The sequence below is a fragment of the Elgaria multicarinata genome, chromosome 22 (genome assembly GCF_023053635.1).
Source record: "Elgaria multicarinata webbii isolate HBS135686 ecotype San Diego chromosome 22, rElgMul1.1.pri, whole genome shotgun sequence".
Lineage (NCBI taxonomy): Eukaryota > Metazoa > Chordata > Lepidosauria > Squamata > Anguidae > Elgaria > Elgaria multicarinata.
The window spans coordinates 4,717,312-4,741,738 of NC_086192.1; the positions used below are offsets into that span (position 1 = coordinate 4,717,312).

At 47.2% G+C, this 24,427-nt stretch overlaps 1 protein-coding gene across 1 annotated transcript in view; it reads left to right on the forward strand.

Moving 5' to 3' along the window:
• The first annotated feature begins 4,265 nt into the window (after window positions 1-4,265).
• Window positions 4,266-24,427, forward strand: part of CCDC92B (coiled-coil domain containing 92B) — a 35,843-nt gene continuing 15,681 nt past the window's right edge. Inside the window, exons 1-2 of the mRNA XM_063146845.1 lie at window positions 4,266-4,395; window positions 23,593-23,640. Of these exons, the coding sequence (XP_063002915.1) occupies window positions 4,266-4,395; window positions 23,593-23,640 (178 nt within the window). The remainder of the gene's footprint in view (window positions 4,396-23,592; window positions 23,641-24,427) is intronic.

Sequence of the window (24,427 nt, forward strand, 5' to 3'; positions counted from 1 at the left end):
CTAGTACCCCAAGATCCACCAAACGGAGACTGGGGCAAAAGAATTAAGCATTTGGAGTTCGAATTTGCTCTGAGTGCCAGAACTGAATGGAGCTCACAGTGTTTCCACACAAAAAAGTCACTCCTGGTGACCCCGAGCTCCCTTCATTTCAGCAGTATAATCTGGGGCGGGGGGGGGGGAATTATTTTGGTTGAACAATGGGGAGCTAGCGTTGGCCTACTGCAAAATGCCCAAAGATTATCAGGAAATCCAGATCCGTTTTTTGCCCATCCCTGGTTTTCTGGAGCAAGGGTTTTCTTGTGTGTGGGTTAATGAATGGTTTATTGGTGTTAGGTGCATTTATCAGCTGTTTAGATTGTTTTTTAATAATAATAATAATTTATTTCTTATCCGCCTCTCCGATTGGATCGAGGCGGGGAACAACATAAAATACATAAAATACTGATTAAAACATAGTATACACTGTTAAAAACATCCTAAAAGTATCCTAAAATTCCACTGGGTAGGCCTCCCGGAAGAGATCAGTTTTGATAGCTTTCTTGAATGCTAAAAGACTGACAAGTTGACGAGTCTCTTCCGGCCGGCCATTCCACAGTCTGGGAGCAGCAGAGGAGAAGGTCCTCTGGGTAATGGTTGTCATGTGTTTAAAACGTGTTGCATGCAATTGTTGTATAGTACATTTAATTTTTTTTTAAATGAAAACCACTTTGAAGACCACCTGGAAAGCGAGATATATCAATATGCCAGGGCATTGAAGCTTTGGATCCAACTTGCAAAATATTTACTTGCATCCAGTCACAAAATTAATTTCTAAAACATGGGTGGGAGACCTGTGGCCCTCTAGACAGATCCCATCATCCCTAACCATTGGCTCACAGGAGTTGGAGTACAACAGTATTTGGTGGATTGCTGTTTTCCCACCTGCGTGACATTATTATTATTATTATTATTATTATTATTATTATTATTATTATTATTTCTTACCCACCTCTCCATTTTGATCAAGGTGGGGAACAGCAGTAAGTATAAAATACATAAAATACTGATTTAAAAACATAGTATACTTTGTTAAAACATCCTAAAAAAAAACATCCTAAAAGCATCCTAAAATTCCACTGGATAGGCCTGCCGGAAGAGATCAGTCTTTATAGCTTTCTTAAATGCTAAAAGACTGTCAAACTGACGAATCTCCTCCGGCAGGCCGTTCCACAGCCTGGGAGCAGCAGAAGAGAAGGTCCTCTGGGTAAAACCTGTCAGCCTAGTTTTGGCTGGCTGAAGGAAATTCTTCCCAGAGGACCTGAGTGTGCGGGGCGGATTGTACAGGAAAAGGCTATCTTGATCTGGAAGAAAAAAGAGGTACTAGCTGTATGAGGGTTTGCTGCAATTACCTGGTGGTGAAGAAAAGGCACTCTGTACGTGCTTAGAGGTGCTCTTAATTTTCACTACTGCACATATGTTTAACACTGCTAATTAGAGTGTTGTTGAGGCTAGCCTGTGGTAGCTCTTATACCCTGATTTCATTTAAGAATCATTGTCTTGGTCAGCATTATTTCAAAAGAAATGTTGAACTAGTAAACCAGCTATGTGGTTAAGTCAAGGGCGGCAGGTTTTAATTTGATTTTAATTTTCCAAGCCACCTTTAGAGTCCCCTTCTGGGAACTGGAGGGAAAGGGACTTCTCAGTTGTGCCCCCCCCCTCACTCGTCGTAGAATGCTGCCCAAAAGGACCCTCACTTCAAATCTACTCTGGTATCATTTGGGCACCACGTGAAGGCTTAAAAAAAATGCTGCTTTTACCTGCCATTTTTTTAAAAAATCTCCTTGGTGTTTTATCATGTATTCAAACAAATATTTCACTGTGTAATTTGTAAGCAGCTTTGTATTTTTTTTATTAAACTAATGAATAAACTATTTAAATAAATATAAACTATTTAATGTCAGTATTTAAATAACTATTTAAATATAAACTATTTAAATAAACAAATAAATAATTTCGAAAGGCATGTGCCAAATGCAGACAGTGCATAGAATCAATAGAGTTGATGGGGACCCTGGAGGTCATCAAGTCCAACCCCCTGCTCGGTGCACGATCTGCAGTTCAGGGTGCAGCTAGAGCATTTCTGAACAACGGCCAACCAGGTTGTGCTGAACTACCTCCATCGAGGGCTGTACTGGCTACTGCCGCCCCACCGCCAAATTTGCCACTGAAATTCAGTGATTCGGAAGTGGCGGGAGCGAAATGCCGATTTCCCTTTGAAAGGAGGTGTTCTACCCCACTTTGGCCGTAAATTCAGTGGCACAGCGGGGGCAGCAAAACCACTTGGAAGACACATTGCCTGCCCTGCGTTAACTGATGTATCTATAGTTAATATTTCCCAAATGTTATCACATCACCCTTTTATAGTAGATAGTTGCCACTCACTTCCAGCTATCTTAAAAACTTGCTTTTTGCTGCCTGATGAACAGCTCTGTGCATCTCAAAAGCTTACACTTCATAGAATCATAGAATAGCAGAGTTGGAAGGGGCCTACAAGGCCATCGAGTCCAACCCCCTGCTCAATGCAGGAATCCACCCTAAAGCATCCCTGACAGAGGGTTGTCCAGCTGCCTCTTGAAGGCCTCTAGTGTGGGAGAGCCCACCACCTCCCTAGGTAACTGGTTCCATTGTCGTACTGCTCTAACAGTCAGGACGTTTTTCCTGATGTCCAGCTGGAATCTGGCTTCCTTTAACTTGAGCCCGTTATTCCGTGTCCTGCACTCTGGGAGGATCGAGAAGAGATCCCGGCCCTCCTCTGTGGGACAACCTTTTAAGTATTTGAAGAGTGCTTTCATGTCTCCCCTCAATCTTCTCTTCTCCAGGCTAAACATGCCCAGTTCTTTCAGTCTCTCTTCATAGGGTTTTGTTTCCAGACCCCTGATCATCCTGGTTGCTCTCCTCTGAACACGCTGAGGTTCTCTGTCAGGGAAAGCTTACATTTTCCCTTTGAAAAAAGGGGGCTCTGGGGATGAGTAGCAGCCAGGATGTTAGGGTGCAAATGAACCTATGCCAGTTTTAAAATCTCTTCACTGACTACCGATTAGTTTCCGGGCAAAGTACAAAGTGTTGGTTATTACTTTTAAAGCCCTACATGGTTTGGGCCCAGGCTACCTGCGGGATCGCCTTCTCCCATACAGTCCGCCCCACACACTCAGGTCCTCTGGGGTGAACTTACTTCAGTCAGCTAAAACTAGGCTTACATCAGTTTCCCAGAGGACCTTCTCTTCTGCTGCCCCCAGATTGTGAAATGGCCTGCCGGAGGAGATTCGTCAACTTGACAGTCTTTTAGAGTTTAAAAAAGCAATAAAGACTGATCTATTCTGGCAGGCCTATCCAGCAAAATTTTAGAATGTTTTAAGGATGTTCTAAAGATGTTTTAATCATGTGTGGTATGTTTTTAATCACTTTTTAACATGTATTTTATATCATGTTTTTACACTGTTTGTTTTAGACTTTGAATGGTTTTAGTTTTTGTGAACCGCCCAGGCAGCTTCAGCTATTGGGCGGTATAAAAATACAATAAATAATAATAATAATAATAATAATAATAATAATAATAATAATAATAATGCTTTTCTGCACAGTGCCACAGGGTTCAAATGGGACCGTCTTTTGATTTCTTTAGATACAGTGAGCAGTATATAAATTGATTCAATAAATAAAATAAAATAAACTGCTTGAGAAGATGTAGCACCACCAAACTCCGCAGAAAGACAGGGAAGAAAAGAAAAGGCAGCTGCCACTGGGATGTTCTACATCAGGGGGTGCAGAACTTTGGGCTCCCGGTCCAGAACTCCGGGATCCTCCAGATGGCCAGACACTATTTCCCATGGCCAGCGATTATTTAGCAGTTCACTGGCTTTTGCCTGCTTTATCCCATCACGCACCATCCCATTCGAAAAGGTGAAAATGCCTCCTAAGATGTAGTGGGTGACAGTAAGAGTGTTAAGCTGAAATATGCTGGTATTTGTAATATTTTGGCCCTGTGTCCTTTTGCCTTTGGCCCAGTGGGAGACTGGTGGCTCCGATGTCTGTGGGGCAGTGAATCTGCTCCGGGTTTCAGTCCAAACTCTAAAGGTGCTTTCCAGTGGGGTATGGCCCTCAAGAGCTCCTCTGAAATTGAATTCAGCTCTCAGGTTGAAAGAGGTTCTACAGGCTGGTTGAGTAGTGGGGAAGCTCATTCACGGCCCTGTATTCCCTTCTAGGCACCGGCGGCTCACAGCGTTGAGATGGAGACGTTGTCCCTGGAGCACCAGATCCAAAGCGTGCAGCGACACATCGCTTTCCTCAAGAAGGAGCAGATGGAACTCCTCCATGACTTGCACCTGGAGATCCTCCGCTTGCAGAAGCACTGCACAGGTGAGTCCCAGGTGCTGCCACTCAGCAGGCTGGAAGGCAGGAGGGGGTCAAATGTCAGGCTTGGAGGATCCCGTTTTTTACTTAGAACTCCAAGGTCCACCAGAACCCCGAGGAGCCCAGTGCAAAATAGGGGCTCAGGAGGGTAGACAGGGTGCCTCTGAGCACATGCTGAGCCCAGGAATATGTTGTCAGTATCAGAAGTGCGGTCACAGCCCTTTTACACAAGAACGCGCTCCTGGGTTTCCCCCCGACCTCCTTCATTTCAGCAGCCAAATTTAGAAAATTCTTTGTTGTTCCTTATTTATTGATTGATTTATTCACTCATAAGCTGCTTTTAGGGCAGAGATGTGCCCCCCTCCATCCCTGGTGCCCCCTCCCCCCCCATGCTGCTGAATTTGCCAGTGGCGGCGAGGGGAAAAACAGCAAAGGTAGCTTCAGAAAGGTCAAACTTAGCTTGTTCTGGCCTTGTGTTGCTGTCAGACCCTACTAACCTGCTTCCCATCTGATTAGGGTGACCCTATGAAAAGCAGGACAGGGCTCCTGTGTCTTTAACAGTTGTATTGAAAAGGGAATTTCAGCAGGTGTCCTTTGTATATATGGGGAACCTGGTGAAATTTCCTCTGCATCACAACAGTTAAGAGCCTCGTGTGGCGCAGAGCAGTAAAGCAGCAGTTTCTGCAGCTGAAACTCTCCCCACGGCCTGAGTTCGATCCCAGCGGAAGCTGGTTTCAGGCAGCTGGCTTGGGTCAACTCAGCCTTCCATCCTCCCGAGGTCGGTAAAATGAGTACCCAGTTAGCTGGGGGAAAGGTAATAACAGCCGGGGAAGGCAACGGCAAACCACCCCGCTATAAGGCCTGCCAAGAAAACGTCAGCGAAACCTGGCGTCCCTCCAAGAGTCAGTCATGACTCAGTGCTTGCACGAGAGGTTCCTTTCCTTCCTTTCCACAACAGTTAAAGCTGCCGGTGCCCTGCCCTCTTTTAAATCTGGTCACTCTAATATAGCTCCTGCACTTTAACTGTTGTGATGAAGAGGGAATTTCACCAGGTTCCCCATATATACAAATGACACCTGCTGAAATTCCCTTTTCTGTGCAACTGTTAAAGATACAGGAGCCCGGTCCTCCTTTTCATAGGGTCACCCTACATCTGATCTATTGGAAGACACATATGGTCCTGGCTGGTTAGAACCCATAGAGCAGGGCCTGGACAGCACAAGACGCACGGGCCACATCTTGGCTGCATGTTGACCCAGAATGACCCCGCTGGGACCTGTGCCGCAGCCGTAATCCCCCTGCTGCCAGTTTTCCTGCAGTTTTACTGGGAAATAAGGTGTGCGGGGAATGTGGGCCTTGTTTCCCTCTTAGAAGGGATACTGTGGAGAAGAATCCAAAAGAATGAAGCCTCCAACATGCAAACGAAACAGCTTTATTCCTTCACCGTAGGATGGCGTCCAAAGCAATGCAGCAGCACACTCTCCCTACAAGGAACAGCTAACCACCAAACCTTGATTATTTATTTATTTATCTATTTATTGCATTTATATACCGCCCCATAGCCGAAGCTCTCTGGGCAATTTACAAAAGTTTAAAAACAAATGTTTTTAATGTTTACTGTTAAAACATTAAAAACAGGATCTGTTCTCGATCCTCCCAGAGTGCAGGACACGGAAGGGTGCAGTAATGGCTCAAGTGACAGGAAGCCAGATTCCGGCTGGACATCAGGAAAAACTTCCTGACTGTTAGAGCAGTACGACAATGGAACCAATGACCTAGGGTGGTTGTGGGCTTGGACAACCATCTGTCAGGGATGCTTTAGGGTGGATTCCTGCATTGAGCAGGGGATGAACTCGATGGCCTTACAGACCCCTTCTAATTCTACTATTCTATAATTCTATGATTCAAATATACAAAATTTAAAAATACAAGAAGCATAAAAACAACAGTATCCTCGTAAAAACAGCTATTCTGGGGTCAGTTAGAAACAAACAAACTCACTCCATGTTGTTAACTGCCTGGGGGAAGAGAAAGGTCTTAACCTGGCGCCGAAAAGATAACAATGTTGGCGTCAGGCGAGCCTCGTCAGGGAGATCATTCCATCATTGGGGGGCCACCACTGAAAAGGCCCTCTCCCTTGTTGCCATCCTCCAAGCTTCCCTCGGAGTAGGCACTCGGAGGAGGACCTTAGATGTTGAGCGCAATGTACGGGTAGATTCATGTCGGGAGAGGCGTTCCGTCAGGTATTGTGGTCCCAAGCTCTGCAAGGCTTTATAGGTCAAAACCAGCACCTTGAACTGGACTCAGAAACGTATAGGCAGCCAATGCAAGTGGGCCAGAATCGGTCTTATATGTTCAAACCTCCTTGTTCCGGTTATCAATCTGGCCGCTGCATTTTGCACAAGCTGCAGCTTCCAAACCGTCTTCAGAGGCAGCCCCACGTACTTAAATACTATTCAGCAATGCTGCAGGCACATGCTTAATCTTAAAAGAACATTACAACACATGCTCAATCCTTCTATGGCCAGTGTCTCTACAGAAACAGCAATGGTTCTGGGAACTAACGCACCTTTTCCCTCAGCAGAATTGAACTCCTCCCAGCTTGCCCAAGGAGCTCAACCTCCCATGGAGCTGCAGCCACGTCTGGCAGTGGTAAAAACACCTTGGAGAGTTCATTAGAGTTCTGCCTGGTTCTAACTGAAACCTAGAGCAGATTCATCACACACAAACACCCGGCATCAGAGCCACCAGCCTTCACAGGGCTGGAATGACTACCTATCAGGGATGTTGTAGCTGTGGAATTCTTATATTGGCTGGGGTTGGACTAGAGGACCTTTGAGGGTCCTGCCGACTCTCTGATTCTCAGCTTGTTGCAGAAAGGATCTGGCAAGCTAAATACATGTGATCTTTAAAGGGAAAATCCCTCACAGGGGAACGGCTCTCAATCATTTTACTTCCCCTTTTTCTGCCCTTTCCCCCAGTTTTCCAATATCCTTTTTGAGGGGCAGTGACCAGGATGGTGCACAGAATTCGAAGTGTGGTCACCCCGTCAGTGTGGAGAATGGCGTTATCCTAGAAAGATTTCAAAGACAAGCAAGTCAGGGCAAGTTAGGTATCATTTCTCCAAGAGGTTCCCTTTTGGATGCACTTTGAATAGAAACAAGAGAATTTGTCTTGTGTGTTTTGAACCATAAACCCAGCCCAGGCTCACTGCACTCTGGCTGAATTCAATTTAAACACATGCCGTTTTAAGACATAGATTTCTGCCAGGATGCACAATTAACACCATCTTAACCAGGGCTTTTTGGAGGGCAGAAGATGGAGGAAACAAAGAATGTGCAGGCATTTTGTTAATCTTTTGTTAATCCTTTGCCGCATTCAAGATTGGGGGTGGGGGTTTGACTGGTGGGGGGGAGGACAAAGTGCATTGTGTTTAGAAGCCATCATTAAAAATCCTGTGTACGTGCGTCTCCTCTCCAAAGAGAATCCATTTCTGTAATGCTCGGTCTCATTTGATCTCATTTGTATCGGTTTTGGCAAACGGGGCAATTGCACGTCCAACCTGCTTTCAGTAGCACGTTCTGAAGAGACAAAGGAAACAGCAGAACTGGCGTTACGTTTGTTAAGTGGTGCTCAAATTTAAGGATTTTTTTAAAAAAAATCAACCAGAAACGAAATTCCACAAATAATAAGGGTATGTTGAAAATGGGTCACGGATATCCAATTGGCAAGGCAGTGCAGAGAGGGGCCTGGAAGGAGGGTTGAAAATCATAGAATAGCAGCGTTGGAAGGGGCCTACAAGGCCATCGAGTCCAACCAACGACTCAGTGCAGGAATCCACTCTAAAGCATACCTGACAGATGGTTGTCCAGCTGCCTCTTGAAGGCCTCTAGTGTGGGAGAGGCCACCACCTCCCTAGGTCACTGGTTCCATTGTCGTACTGCTCTAACAGTCAAGAAGTTTTTCCTGATGTCCAGCTGGATTCTGGCTTCCTGTCACTTGAGCCCCTTATTCCGTGTCCTGCACTCTGGGAGGATCGAGAAGAGATCCTGGCCCTCCTCTGTGTGACAACCTTGTAAGTATTTGAAGAGTGCTATCATGTCTAAGGCAGGAGCTGCCTTCCTTTCCCATCAGTCAAGGCCTGGGTGGGCTCAGTGCCCCATGGCAACGGCCTTCAATGACCCACAGTGGCTTTGTGGAGGGATGGAAGAACCCCAAAGTGCCCCAGCATCCCATCTCAGCATCCCCCAGGTGCCCCCATCACGTTACTGTATACCGTCCCTGAGAGCTCTCATGGGTCTTCAGAGCTCTACCCTGCCTGCTAGCTAGAACCTGCTCCCTAAGACCTCTGCTGGGTCCTGAAACTACTCACTGCCGGATGCTAGTATATGCCCATCTTCCCCGACTTGCTGACCTCCAGTCTACAACTCCCAGCATTCCTGACCATTGGCCCTATTGGCTGGGGCTAGTGGGAATTGAATCCCGAAACATCTGGTTGGGGAAAGGGGGCGCAGGTCTTACCAAGGAGTTCTCCACTATTATTTATTTATTTATTTATTTATTTATTTATTTATTTATTTATTGCATTTGTATTCCGCCCCATAGCCGAAGCTCTCTGGGCGGTTCACATAAGATAAAAACACTTTAAAACAATATACAAAGATTAAAAACCACAAAAACAAGCAAAATACACATACATTTAAAAGCACTATAACAACTTTAAAAACTAAGAGCCAAAGAACAGACCCACGGTCATTACATATTGCTAAATGCCTGGGGGGAAAGAAAAGTCTTGACCTGGCGATGAAAAGAAGACAATGTTGGCGACAGGCGGGCCTCGTCAGGGAGATTGTTCCACAGTTGGGGGGGGTGGTATCCTGCAGAGGGCGGAGACACACCTCGGCTACTGCCCAGGAATTACCCTTCACTACTAGGCAGCAATGGCAGCCTCTCCCAGGAGCACCCCAAGGTCCTAAAGATCTTTGCAGGTGTTTTACCTGGGAATGGCTTGCACTCTGCTGCTTTATTCTTTTTCTAACGGCAATGCAAGTTTGCTAACCCCCATCCACACGGCCTCACCTTCCGTAGCGGGCTGTATACCCCTGACTGTATGAAAGGCTCTCTACAGACATCCGTGGAACAGAAGAATATAGCTGGAAGCTTAGAGAGTAGTGGAAGTTTAGAAGGAGTTGAGCAAGTTTGAGAAACGCTGCTTTGGATGCATCCGAATCCAAAGTTACTGCCATACAGGAACAGGAAATCCTAGGTGTGTGGTTTCAAATGGCCACATGTCCTGTTTCCTGGAAACAAAGCCCTATGAAGAGAGACTGAAAGAACTGGACATGTTTAGCCTGGAGAAGAGAAGATTGAGGGAGACAGGATAGCACTCTTCAAATACTTGAAAGGTTGTAACACAGAGGAGGGCCAGGATCTCTTCTCGATCTTCCCAGAGTGCAGGACACGGAATAACGGGCTCAAGTTAAAGGAAGCCAGATTCCAGCTGGACATCAGGAAAAACTTCCTGACTGTTAGAGCAGTATAACCATGGAACCAGTGACCTAGAGAGGTTGTGGGCTCTCCCACACTAGAGGCATTCAAGAGGCAGCTGGACAAGCATCTGTCAGGGATGCTTTAGGGTAGATTCCTGCATTGAGCAGGGGGTTGGACTCGATGGCCTTGTAGGTCCCTTCCAACTCTGCTATTCTATGATCTATGAACCAGTGAAGTGCTGTACAAAGCTTGAAAGGCAGGGGCCTTGATCCGGAGTCGTCCAGGATTGGGAAGGAACTTCCAGATAAACTCTTCTTAGAGTTTCAGGACCAAGGAGAGCTCCCAGAAGACACAATTGTCCCGCAATTCCAGCCCTAGGAGGCCTCCCAGGGAAGACAGACGTTGCTTCAACAATTAATCGCAGCAGTTCTCAATTGAGCCATGGCTAGACTTTTGCTTTTATATTTACCCACAACAAGCGGGTAAAAGAAGCCGGGGGTTATTTAGGAAGCAAAGCCGCAGGCAGGGGAAAGTTCAAAGGGGCACTTTCCCTCCACGGTTCAAAATGACATCTTGCAGTTGGAGCTTGTTAGTGGGAGAGAAGGAATAAAGCCGAATCAAGAGCAAATGCTCACCTGCCCCCCCCCATCTCCTCCTCTGCCCAAATTTCATCTGAAAACTTCAGGACTGGGACAGTGGAGGCTGGTGGCTACGACATCAGTGGAGTGGTGAATCTGCTCCGGGCTTCAGTCTGAACCAGAACCAGAAATCTAACGGCGCTACCTCATGTGCTCTGCGCCAGGCGTTCTGACTGGGTCTGACTGAAACCTGGAGCGGATTCACCACCCCACTGACATCGGAGCCACCAGCCTCCACTGGGTGGGGAACAATTATGAGCTCAGTGGCCAAACTGGCCACATGCCAGTATGGCGAAACCACATGCCAGTGGTGGGTAGGACCACTACCCAATGTGGTTGGAGCCACTGCTGACATGCACTCCCCGCACATTTTCAGACAGAGATGCATGCCCCATTGACATTCACGTACTCCTACCATCCACATATGCACACAGAGACACCCTCCCCAGATAATTCATACTTATTAGCTTGGAGGGGGATTTTCCCTGCCTATGACCCAGAGAGACTTCCTTTCTCAATGCTGAAGAGGGGAAAGAGCTTAGTTCTGATCCATTGCAAATTGGACAAAATCTTTTCCTGGCCCAGAGCTGAGAAAAGGAGCCTCTCTCAGCACTGGGCTGGGGAAACTGATCTGCTGCTGGTTGGAGGTAAGGGGCTGATCTACACCAAGCAGGACATTCCACCATGAAAGCAGTAATGAAAGCGGTATGTAAAAGGCAGGAGCCACACTGCTGCTTTAGAGTGATATTGAAGTGCGCTGCAGGATCTACACTACTGCTTTAGAGTGGTACTGAAGTGCACTGACAACTGTTGGGGCCCAGGACACATCTACACCAAGCAGGATATTCCACTCTGAAAGTGGTATGAGACCAGTATATGGTATGTGTCATGGGTCCTGACAGTTGTCAGTTCACTTCAATACCACTATAAAGCAGCAGTGTGGCTCCTGCCTTTTCTATACTGCTTTCATACCGCTTTCATAGCGGAATATCTGCTTGGTGTAGATGAGTCCATTAACACAAGAACAGCCATGCTGAATCAGGCCAAGGGCCCGTCTAGTCCAGCACTCTGTTCACACAGTGCCCAACCAGCTGTCGACCAGGGACCCACAAGCAGGACACAAGTGCAACAGCACCCTCCCGCCCATGTTCCCCAGCAACCAGTGTGCAAACACATTCTGCCTCTGGAGGTAGCAGATCTCCGTGAGGTCTAGTAGCCATTGATAGCCTTCTCCTCTAGGACGTTATCCAACCCCCTTTTAAAGCCATCCAAATTGGTGGCCATCACCACGTCTTGCGGTAGTGAATTCCATGGTTTGACTGTGCGCTGTAAGCCTCCCAGCCCCCTCCAGCATGCAAAGAAGCCTCTATTGGCCCTGAGCAGGGGGGAGAGCTTAGGGCCAGATCAGAGACCCACCATTTCCCCAGCCTCAGCACAGGGCTTATCTCCAGTCTGCTGCACTTCAGGGGCAAGGCCTTTCTCCTCTCCCAGGGGCCGGGAAAGACGCTTGGGGAGGGGGCAGAACGGACAGCCGCTGTGGGCCATATTCAGCCTGCAAGCGGGAGGTCTCCAGCCCTCTGCCGCCGCCGCCGCCTCCCCCACAAACTGGATGCAAGAGCGGCAATTTTCTTTCCACTGTTCTGCAAAGAAATGGGGGGATCTATTTCCCCGCCCCTTACATAAGGAGTTTTGCCCAGCTGCAGTTTCTTTTTATGGAACCACCAGACCAAGTATTTGTTTTGCGGTTACACAATCATACCGACAAAGCAGGCGTGTGTTCCTAAATGACAAACAAGCCAGCAAACAGTTAGGGTGCGGGGAGGCTCAATTTTCCTGCTGCCGTCTATCTGCCTCGAATGTATAAAGAGATCAAGGGTTCGGAGTCCTAATTAAAGAAGTAAATGGGCCACCTCCATGCCACTCCGTGCCCTTTGATGGACTGGCCACAGTCAAGTTCAGTTGTAGCTGAAGTCTTGCAGACAGGCTCAAATGTGCCCTGACCTCCTTGTAGGAAAACGGGCATACAAAGGAAATAATCATAGAGCAGAAAAGGGCGCAAAGGCAAAATTCTGTCCCTTTTTACCTTCTGAGATCTGTGTCCCTATTTTGTAGCGTTTGTGCCTGGTAAATCACTGCCCCCCCCCCTTAGGAGACTTGGGGAGTGTTAAGTTTGGGGGAAAGTTGCTAGACCAGCCTCCCCCAACATCTGGTATGTTCCAGATGTTTTTCACCAGCATTGCTGACCATTGGCAGGGGCTGATGGAGTTGACGTCTGAAACATCTGGAGGGCACCAGGTCCAGCAGCTTCTTCAGTGTGAAGAAGCCAGTGTGGTGTAGTGGCTAAGGTGTTGGACTGGGAGTCAGGAGATCTGGGTTCTAGTCCCCGCTCGGCTATAGAAACCCACTGGGTGACTTTGGGCCAATCACAGACTCTCAGCCCAGCCTACCTCACAGGGTTGTTGTTGTGAGGATAAAATGGAAAGGAGGAGGGTTATGTACGTCACCTTGGGTTCCTTGGAGGAAAAAAGTGGGAGATAAATGTAATTAATTAAATAAGGAGGAGAGGCCCTCCAGGAGCCTTCCTTGGTAAGAGAATGTGGAAATTTAGCAGTGTATTCATATTTAATGTTGGAGCATAGTGCAGTGGAACCTGGTGCTTCCAATGTCCGTGGGACAGTGAATCCACTTTGACTTTCAGTTAGAACCTTTCAGAAACAAGAAAGATCTTGGAATTGTTGTAGATCGCAAGCTGAATATGAGCCAACAGTGCGATATGGCTGCAAGAACGGCAAATGCTATTTTGGGCTGCATTAATAGAAGTATAGCTTCCAAATCACGTGAGGTCCTGGTTCCTCTCTATTCGGCCGTGGTCAGTGTTGCGTCCAGTTCTGGGCTCCACAATTCAAGAAGGATGCAGACCAGCTGGAGCGTGTTCAGAGGAGGGCAACCAGGATGATCAGGGGTCTGGAAACAAAGCCCTATGAAGAGAGACTGAAAGAACTGGGCCTGTTTAGCTTGGAGAAGAGAACAAATTCCCTGCATGTGGAAATATCAGGGAAAAAGCTAGGCTAAAATACTTCTCCTTGACAAGCTAGCTTTCCACATGAAGGGTTTTTTTGTTTGTTTTTTGGAGAGCAACGTGAGACTCCATCACTTGCATATCAAAGTGGCACTGTTGTGGGGAGACTGTACACGTGTTTCTTCTACATATTTGGATCACCTCCAACACACTGTTGTGTTCTGTGAGGTTTTATCAAACAGACTGGCCAAGCCCTCCAGGTCGTTGTCATCCCAATATTTTTAGACGCAGGTTTTACAGGAAGAGAAATGCTGTTAACAATGCTGGAATGAGTCATTTATTAACCTCCAAGAGAGAATTTGGCTCATCTTCCATCCTACATAAACACATGCAGGAAATGCTTGCTTCTGATTTCACCACCACCCCAGCTCATTCTTGCTGAAGCTCCTGGAAGATAAAACTCCACACCCCTGCTTCAGATATTAATACTCCAGACCTGAGATGCACAGTTACAAGATGGGGGATACTTGGCTCAGCAATACTACAAATGAGAAGGATCTTGGAATTGTTGTAGATCACAAGCTGAATATGAGCCAACAGTGCGATATGGCTGCAAGAAAGGCAAATGCTATTTTGGGCTGCATTAATAGAAGTATAGCTTCCAAATCACGTGAGGTCCTGGTTCCTCTCTATTCGGCCCTGGTCAGTATTGCGTCCAGTTCTGGGCTCCACAATTCAAGAAGGACACAGACCAGCTGGAGCGTGTTCAGAGGAGGGCAACCAGGATGATCAGGGGTCTGGAAACAAAGCTCCATGAGGAGAGACTGAAAGAACTGGGCATGTTTAGCCTAGAGAAGAGAAGGTTGAGGGGAGACATGATAGCACTCTTCAAATACTTAAAAGGTTGTCACACAGAGGAGGGCCAGGATCTCTTCTCGATCCTCCCAGAGTGCAGGACATGGAATAACGGGCTCAAGTTACAGGAAGCCAGATTCCGGCTGGACATCAGGAAAAACTTCCTGACTGTTAGAGCAGTACGACAATGGAATCAGTTACCTAGGGAGGTGGTGGGCTCTCCCACACTAGAGGCCTTCAAGAGGCAGCTGGACAACCATCTGTCAGGGATGCTGTAGGGAGGACTCCTGCACTGAGCAGGGGGCTGGACTCTGCTATTCTATGATTCTATGACACACTCAGTTTGGTTTGTGATCAATCATGAAACACCACTGATCCATCGACAGGATATTTCTGCAAGGAACAAATGAACAGTCCCACTCAGAGACTTGCAGGAGCAGCAAAACAGCAGTGCAGTTCAGTGTTGGACGTGCACTGCCCCAAACGCCGATCAGAACGGGACTAAAAGGAGCTGATTTGGGCTCAGTTTAAATTGGGTCTGTTTGAGTTCTAAGCTCCAGGTCTTGTGATGTCTTGGATGACGTCATCTGGAAGTTAAGGCCTGGAGAACTTCCTTACCTGCACCCTCTCACATACACGGATTCTGGATTTTCGGTGCATCCTTCTGCCCATAGAATTCCACTGCCACACACGAATTGCATTTAGCCATTATCTTGTAACGCTTCAGAAGCAGTGAACAGATAAGATGTCCTTGAAGCTGGGCATTAAATGGCACTCGCTACTAGTAATATATGTCAGGGCTAGGCCTTGGGCAGCAGTCTGAGGGAAGCCAGGAATCGTGGGACGAGCTACTAGCGAGGACTGAAAAGTAAGTCAGGAGTGGACTAAACAGCAGTCCACAACCTTTTTGGCACCAGTTTTGTGGAAGACAATTTTTCCACGGACCGGTGTGTGTGTGTGTGTGTGTTGAGGGGATGGTTTTGGGATGATTCAAGCACATTACATTTATTGTCCACTTTATTTCTATTATTATTACATTGTAATATATAATGAAATAATTATACAACTCACCATAATGCAGAATCAGTGGGAGCCTTGAGCTTGTTTTCCTGCAACTAGACCAGCCTTCCTCAACCTGGGGCGCTTCAGATGTGTTGGACTACAACTCCCAGAATGCCCCAGGCTGGGGCATTCTGGGAGATGCAGTCCAACACATCTGGAGCGCCCCAGGTTGAGGAAGGCTGAACTAGACGGTCCCATCCGGGGGTGATGGGAGACAGTGACACCCAAAGTGTGTTGCTTATGTCCAGTCTACTCCGTAATCTCATTCTGGTTGTTGTCAATCATAGAATCATAGCATAGCAGAGTTGGAAGGGGCCTACAAGGCCTACAAGGCCATCGAGTCCAACCTCCTGCTCAATACAGGAATCCACCCTAAAGCATCCCTGACAGATGGTTGTCCAGCTGCCTCTTGAAGGCCTCTAGTGTGGGAGAGCCCACAACCTCACCAGGCAACTGATTCCATTGTCGTACTGCAGAAATTGCATTGTTGTCATTGAGAACGCGGCCCGGTTCCTAACAGGCCACGGACCGGTACCGGCCCGGGGGTTGGGGACCCCTGGACTGAAGGACAAACCAGGAGGCAGGGCTAAGGAGCTAGGCTAAGGAGGCAGGGCCATGAACAACCCTGGAGAAAGCAACACACTGGAGCTCAGAAATCCAAGGCTCAACTGGAATCGCAAGCCCTTATAGGATGCAATCCTATGCATTGTTTAGACAGACTAAGGTTCTGCAACACCCAGCATGCCCCAGCCAGGACTTTTATCTGTCCAAATATGTATAGGATTGCACTTTTATGCTCCTTCCGGTCCAGCAGTGCCATTGTTATGCACTTAAAAGATTCTCAGGCCCAAAGGACAAATCTAGATAAAATTTGCACACACCAATTTTCATTGGTGGTATGCCGATTTAGAAACAATTACAAGGATTTCTTTAGATTTCACAGAAGGCAAAGCCAGCCCATTAATTTTGGATCCAAACCACCTCAAAGAAAATCAATTCCTTTTCTTTTCACCCCCACCCCAGATGATTCCAGATCAGGAGTTCCTCTTAAAATACAATCAGTTGCAGCCTTTCACTGTCTCCCACTCCCATAGGAAAATTGCTACCACCCCCGTGCTATTCAAATCTTCTCTTGACATCAACTGATACTCAGGGCTCTGGGAAATAGAGCCAGAGCTCTGGGCGGAAGATCCGGGACTCCGGAAAACAGATCCAGGGCCAGGGCCTAGCAAGGCTCCTGTCTAGAAGAATCCAATGTTCAGCATGGGTGGGTGGAGCCGGTCCAGGGTCTGAAAATACACAGTTGAGTTTTTTGGCCACAGGGAGGCATCGTCACACAGCTATGAGAGAGCTACTTTACCTATTCCAATGCATTGCAGAAGAGTAAATGCAAAAGTGCTACATGCCCCCTCATAGAGAAGAGATGTCTGGTGTATCACCATTGAACCATGTATGTACAGCCCATGGAACCATGGAATAGTAGACTAGGAAGGCGCCTCTAAGGCCATCGAGTCTAACCTCCTGCTCAGTGCAGGAATCCACCTTAAAGTATCCCTGACAGATGCAGCCTCTTGAATGCCTCTAGTGTGGGAGAGCCCACAAACTCCCTAGGTAACTGGTTCCATTGTCGCACTGCTCTAACAGTCAGGAGTTTTTCCTGATGTCCAGCTGGAATCCGGCTTCCTTTAACTTGAGCCCGTTATTCCGTGTCCTGCACTCTGGGATGATCGAGAAGAGATCCTGGCCCTCCTCTGTGGGACAACCTTTCAAGTATTTGAAGAGTGCTATCATCCTCAATCTTCTCTTCTCCAGGCTAAACAGGCCCAGTTCTTTCAGTCTCTCTTCACAGGGCTTTGTTTCCAGACCCCTGATCATCCTCATGCATCATAATTCCTTTGGGGGGGAGGGGAAGCAAAGACAACTCAGGCCGGACTTCTCCTCAGCCATTAATTCTGCACACTGCGGGTGCTGTGGAAGAAGTATTTACCATGTTGCTGCATGTGGTGGCAACATCTATATACATAAAACGCTTTGGTATGTTTCCATACAGGCTTCAGCTGATACAGGTTGCTAAGCAACAGTAACAATGTCTAACATCAGCTGATACAGGTTGCTAAGCCCCTCGCCTGACTCCTCCGGACTTTCCAAGGTAATCCTACCCCCTTTCTGCCTCTTCCCCCCTCCCCATGAAGGAGGCAGCGCCATGGTCCGGAGCATGAGCGAGGCACAGCTGGGGCCTTTGGTGACCGGGTGGGATGCCGCTCGCCTGGTACGAGCCCAGGCCCCGGCCTAATCTCATGTGAGCTGGGCGGGCGGCCCAAGGCTGACAGGAACCTCGGGGAGAGGGGGACACCTGCTCCCCTTCCCCCCCAACCTCCCTGCCCCCCAGGTCTTCCAGACGGTGCTGTATCGGCAGCCTCCAAGCAGCCCGCGCCCCACGATGATATTTAATTAATAAACTTTAAGATATGCTACAACGGCGTATGTTACGCCAGGTACAACTAGTGGTAAAGAATTCTTCCATGGCACCTGCAATGTGCAAACGTAATGGCTGAGGAGAGGTCCAAGCAAAGGCAAGGCTAGCAAAAAGGCAGCTAGGAGCTAAAATCAGCCCCAAGGGTCCTATCTTAGTTCTTTCTCTATCCCCGGCTAACTGCCAATTCCTGCAAATTTTGCTGCAGAAAAAGAACATTATTTCCAGCACATGCTGGGTAGGAAGAAGGGGTGCTTTTTAAAGAATCAGTGCTTTAAACGTTTAGGCAGTTAGATGCAAAGAGCATTAAACTACTTGATTTCGTAGGAGCCTCCAGCTGTTTGCTTGGAACAGTCACCAGGGGAGGGGAAGAGGAGGGTCTTCTGTGATCCAAGAGTGAAGATTCTCTCTGAAGTGCATCCTTTACATAATAATGGCTTAGCATTTGCTCCAGTGAATGGCCCCTCCAGGGTTTAAATTCAACTCAAAGTCAATGCAATTCCTTTAACATCAAGTTGCCACTAATTTTCCTTTGACTTGTAGAATCATGGTGCGGAAGGGGTTCTGGTCTGTTATTCTGTTCAGCCCTAAATATCTTGGTGGCAGTATTAGAATCCTGGTGCTTAAAGGTCCCTGTGAGATCATCTAGTTTCAACACACAGAGAGCCTTTCTGCACAAAGCTTTTATTGTGCAGTCATGCTTCCTCACTCACCGTAGTTTGTGGGGTCCTCCCAAGCCTCTCACATGCTTTGTAAACATTATTGTGGGTTTCTTTTCCTAGTGGGGAAAGTCTAGTATTTTTTCTCAGCGGTATTATAGAACTCTCATGTAATTGCGCAATTTTGCTATACCACAGTGCCACCTAGTGGTTGTAATGATAATAATAATATTTATTTATTTATTACATTTCTATACCGCCCAATAGCCGGAGCTCTCCGGGCGGTTCACAAAAATTAAAACATTCAAAGTATAAAACAACAGTATAAAACCATCATATAAAATACAGTATAAAAGCTCAACCAGATAAAAACAGCAGCAATGCAAAATTACAAATTTAAAACAGCAAGTTAAAATTTATTTATAGACTGTTAAAATGCTGGGAGAATAAAAAGGTCTTCACCTGGCGTCTAAAAGCATATAATGTAGGTGCCAAGCGAACCTCCTTAGGGAGCTCATTCCACAGCCGGGGTGCCACAGCAGAGAAGGCCCTCCTCCTGGTAGCCACCTGCCTCACTTCCTTTGGCAGGGCCTCGCAGAGAAGAACCCCTGAGGATGACCTTAGGGTCTGGGCAGGTACATATGGGAGGAGGCGTTCCTTCAGATAGCCTGGCCCCAAGCCGTTGAGGGCTTTAAATGTTAATATCAGCACGTTGAATCGGGCCTGGACCTGGACTGGCAGCCAATGAAGCTGGAAAAGGACTGGCATAATGTGGTCTCGTCAGCCAGTCCCTGTTAGTAACCGCGCTGCCCTGTTTTGTACCAGTTGAAGTTTCCGGACCGTTTTCAAAGGCAGCCCCACGTATAACGCATTGCAGTAATCCAAACGAGAGGTTAGCAGAGCATGGATCACTGCAGCTAGGCTATCTCTGTCCAGATAAGGGCGCAGTTGGTATATCAGCCTAAGCTGGTAAAAGGTGCTCTTTGCCACTGAGTTCACCTGTGCCTCAAGTGACAGTTCTGGATCCAAGAGCACCCCCAAACTACAGACCCGATCGTTTAGGGAGAGTGCAACCCCGTCCAGGACAGGGCACATGGATCGAGGCAGGGAACAACAGTGAATATAAAACACATGTATTGTACGATGGAACATGTAGAAGGGCAGAGAAAGAAGAGTCCCTGGGAAAGAACACTTGTAAAGGGGCTGATTTTAATACCAAAAGAATCCAGAAACAGAAGACTCAGTAAAGGTGCAAGTTAAAAGCTTCATGTGGAAAAGCCCACATGCACTGGTTAAGGCCTTGGTGGTAAGGCCTAGCCTGCAGTATGGCAGGAGTGAAGGGGAGGTTGAAGTCAGTCAAAAGACAACCTCAAAACAGCCTGCCTGCCTTTCATCCAAGAACCAGAGCCGATTCACTTGTTATATTTTTCATGGGGACATATGACAGATTCTTAATGTGTAATTCATAGAATCATAGAATAGCAGAGTTGGAAGGGGCCTACAAGGCCATCTAGTCCAACCCCCCTGCTCAAGGCAGGAATCCACCCTACAGCATCCCTGACAGATGGTTGTCCAGCTGCCTCTTGAAGGCCTCTAGTGTGGGAGAGCCCACAACCTCCCTAGGGAACTGATTCCATTGTCGTACTGCTCTAACAGTCAGGAAGTTTTTCCTGATGTCCAGCCGGAATCTGGCTTCCTTTAACTTGAGCCCATTATTCCGTGTCCTGCACTCTGGGAGGATCGAGAAGAGATCCTGGCCCTCCTCTGTGTGACAACCTTTTAAGTATTTGAAGAGTGCTCTCATGTCTCCCCTCAATCTTCTCGTCTCCGGGCTAAACATGCCCAGTTCTTTCAGTCTCTCTTTACAGGGCTTTGTTTCCAGACCCCTGATCATCCTGGTTGCCCTCCTCTGAACACGCTCCAGCTTGTCTGCGTCCTTCTTGAATTGTGGAGCCCAGAACTGGACGCAATACTCTAGTTGAGGCCTAACCAGGGCCAAATAGAGAGGAACCAGGACCTCACATGATTTGGAAGCTATACTTCTATTTATGCAGCCCAAAATAGCATTGGCCTTTCTTGCAGCCACATCGCACTGTTGGCTCATATTCAACTTGCCTTATGTTGAGACCAGTGGGGGCTGGGGGCTCCGATGTCGGTGGGGTTGTGAATCCACTCCGGTTTTCAGTGAGAACCAGTCAGAACTCTAAAGGAGCTTTCTAAGGTCCAGAAGCTATGGGTTCAGCAAATTGGATGGTTCCTTTAGAGTTCTGACTGGTTCTCACTGAAACTCGAAGTGGATTCACCACCCCACTGACATCGGAGCCACCAGCCTCTACTTGCTCTGCACCCTCCTCTTGAGAAGGGTAGAGTAGCAGAGCAGAAAGGAAGGGTGTGTGTGTGTGTGTGATTAAACTGCAGCAGGTGTGATGCAGGAAATTCTGCACGCGTCTCTGGTCCCTCCTGTGACATCATTGCCCCTATATGGACAAACAGGTGAACTGCCTGAGCTGCAGCTGTTTTTTAGGATAAAAAACACAAACTTCTGCACAATTTCCAGCGACACACTTAGAGTCATGTGTAGTTTGGCCTTTGATGCTGCAAAAGCCTGGGATTTCTCAGTCTCGTTCGCCTGAGATAGCCGAAGTCTGGACCTGGATTGTGTGAACAACCCTAATCCCGGTTCCACCGCCCATTCCCCTCAGGGACTTGAGCCATTTGCAACGTTTCTAATTTAGAGCCATTTTTAGCCGCAGAAAGAAAGACGAAACGCAAGGCAGTCAGACCCTGATTTCCAGCGGGACGGCAAGAGAGACCAGAATAGTTCTCCAGAAATGTGTGAGGCACACTCCGTGACCTGCACGTTTCTGCCACTGTTCGTGTCCTCTGAGGCTCCTCAGGGAGAAAGCGGCGGGAACCATACCAACCATTTTCTCAACGATTCGGCAACATCCAGCACTGACTAAAATTAGGAAGATTGGCGTCAACGTGAAAGCTAATTTGAAAAAAGGAAAGAAAGAGACCATGATTAACTCATTTTTCAATGTGCCGTACCCCAATTTAGCTCCTCAGTAGTTCTTAATTTGATGGCAGCCCATTAATTACCTCAGAAACGTCAGGCCCAGCTCGGAAGGAACCAAAGAACCGGAAGAGAGGTGACTTTGTGCCATTTAGTGGTGGTTGATTTGGAATTAAACCAGCGATTCGTATCTAGTCCCGGTGAGGTTGAGTTCATTGTGGATTCTGAAGGAAGCCAGACCAGCTGTGATGAAGAGCAGAAAGCAAGACCTGGAACCAACCATGACAACCTGTCAGGATGGTCAGTGGCTGGACCCAGGGACGGGATGAAATAACTCAACAGTGGTGAAGAATCTCTGACCCTTCAGGTGTTGTGCGAGTCCAACTCTGATCATCATGGCCAGGAATGATGGGAGTTGTCATCCAACATCAGCTGGAGCATTACAACCCTTCTGGATCAGACCAAGGGTCCATTTAGTCCAGCACTCTGTTCACATGGTCCAACCCCTTGATCATGTGAGTTTAGGTTCCCCACCAGGGCCTGACCACCTCTCCCAGGAGAGCAGAGATCCTTCCAGGGGCTGTTCTCTGGGCTGCAGCCTTCCCCACTGTTGCCTCTGCCCAGGCACGCTGTCTCTGGTGGTGAGGAGACTCTGTGCCTTGGGGACAAGGACGCCAGACTCTCACTGGGGTGTGGTTTAGGGGCTGCAAGTTCTGGGGGTCCAGACTCAGCGGTCTTTGGTTCAGAATATTCTTGGTTGCTGGACTTCGGCTCAGTGTCTACCTCTGTTGTGTCTGTGGCTTGGGCTATTTCTCACTCCAGTGGCCCTCTGAGATATTGTCCAAGCTTCGGCTGATACGCCAGCTGCGCCCCTTCTTAGAGCTGGAAGACCTAAAGACGGTAGTGCACACACTGGTAACTTCGAGGCTCGACTTCTGCAATGCGCTCTACATAGGGCTACCTTTGTGCCTCGTCTGGAAACTTCAACTAGTTCAAAATATGGCAGCCAGGCTGGTCACCGGCACACCTAGGGGTGACCACATTACACCTACTTTAAAATCTCTTCATTGGCTGCCAGTTAGTTTCCAGGCGAAGTATAAAGTGTTGGTTATCCCCTTTAAAGCCCTACGTGGTTTGGGTCCAGGCTACCTGCGGGATCGCCTTCTCCCGTACAATCCGCCCTGCACACTCAGGTCCTCTGGGAAGAATTTCCTTCAGCCTGCCAAAATTAGGCTGACAGGTATTACCCAGAGGACCTTCTCTTCTGCTGCTCCCAGTCTGTGGAATGGCCTGCCGGGAGAGTCCTTTCGAATTCAAGAAGGCGATAAAGACTGATCTCTTCTGGCAGTCCTACCCAGTCGGATTTTAAACTGTCTGTCTGTTATTTTATTTATTTATTTATTTATTTATTTATTTATTACATTTCTATACCGCCCAATAACCGGAGCTCTCTGGGCGGTTCACAAAAATTAAAACCATTCATAATATAAAACAACAGTATAAAACCCTAATATAAAATACAATAAAAAAGCTCAACCAGATAAAAACAGCAGCAATGCAAAATTACAAATTTAAAACACCATGTAAAAATGTATTTATAGATTGTTAAAATGCTGGGAGAATAAAAAGGTCTTCACCTGGCGTCTAAAAGCATACAATGTAGGTGCCAAGCGAACCTCCTTAGGGAGCTCATTCCACAGCCGGGGAATTTTAATTATGCATTCATTTTATAAGTTTTTAATCAGTTTTATATGTTTTATAGTATTTTTATATTTGACGTTGTTCCCCGCCTTGATCCAGAGTGAGAGGCAGGTAATAAATAAATAAATAAATATATTATTATTATTATTATTATTATTATTATTATTATTATTATTATTAATGTTCTTCATGACCAACAGCCCACACCTTCCGCCTGCTTTATCACGTACAGTCGCCTGTCTCTCATTGCAGCTGCCTCTGATTGAGCCATGTCACTTTTTTTCTCCTAGAGTTGACCCATGATCTTGAGATGAAGGAATTAGAAGCCAGCCATCAAGGTAAGACAAAGTTGCCACCAGCACCCCTCTTTCCTGTGAAATAGCAACCAGGAGGAGCTTTCGCATAGCTCAATAGCAGAGAAGCTGTTTAACATATAGAAGTTCCCAGGTTCAATCACCGGTATCTCCAGGCGGGGCTGGGATCGAATCCTGCTTGAGTCCTGGACGGCCACTGCCAGTCAGAGAAGGCAACACTGGGCTAGATGGATCCACCTAGCTTAGGGTGACCCTATGAAAAGGAGGACAGGGCTCCTGTAACTTTAACAGTTGAATTGAAAAGGGAATTTCAGCAGGTGTCATTTGTATATATGGGGAATCAATTTCCCCTCCCATTTCCTCTTCTCTCTGCTTCAATTGCCCCTCTACCTGCAAACAATCGACCAAAATGCCTCCCAAAAGTGAAACTGAAAGTAGCTGCAAAAAAGAGGCTTGAAAGAAAAAAACAGCTCCAACTTTGGGCACGGAAATTACATAAACCCGCCCCCCAGGAATGCGATTGGCTAATTAAGAACTGCAGGAAACCCATTTAGTATGATGAAATCGGCCGCATCATACCAAATAGAACGACTTATTTCAGAGAAGTTCAAAATAAAAACCGGAGAACAGACAACAAGAAAACGTCACAAACTGAACGTCTTGTGGCGTAACACTACGAAACGCACACTTAAAAACGGTAAGGCACGTTCTAACTTGACTAGTGTAGATCTCCTCTGGGTGGCCAACGTGGGAGCAAAACGCTGGGCTAGGTAGACCTCTGGTCTGATCCAGCATAGCCAGTCACTATCTC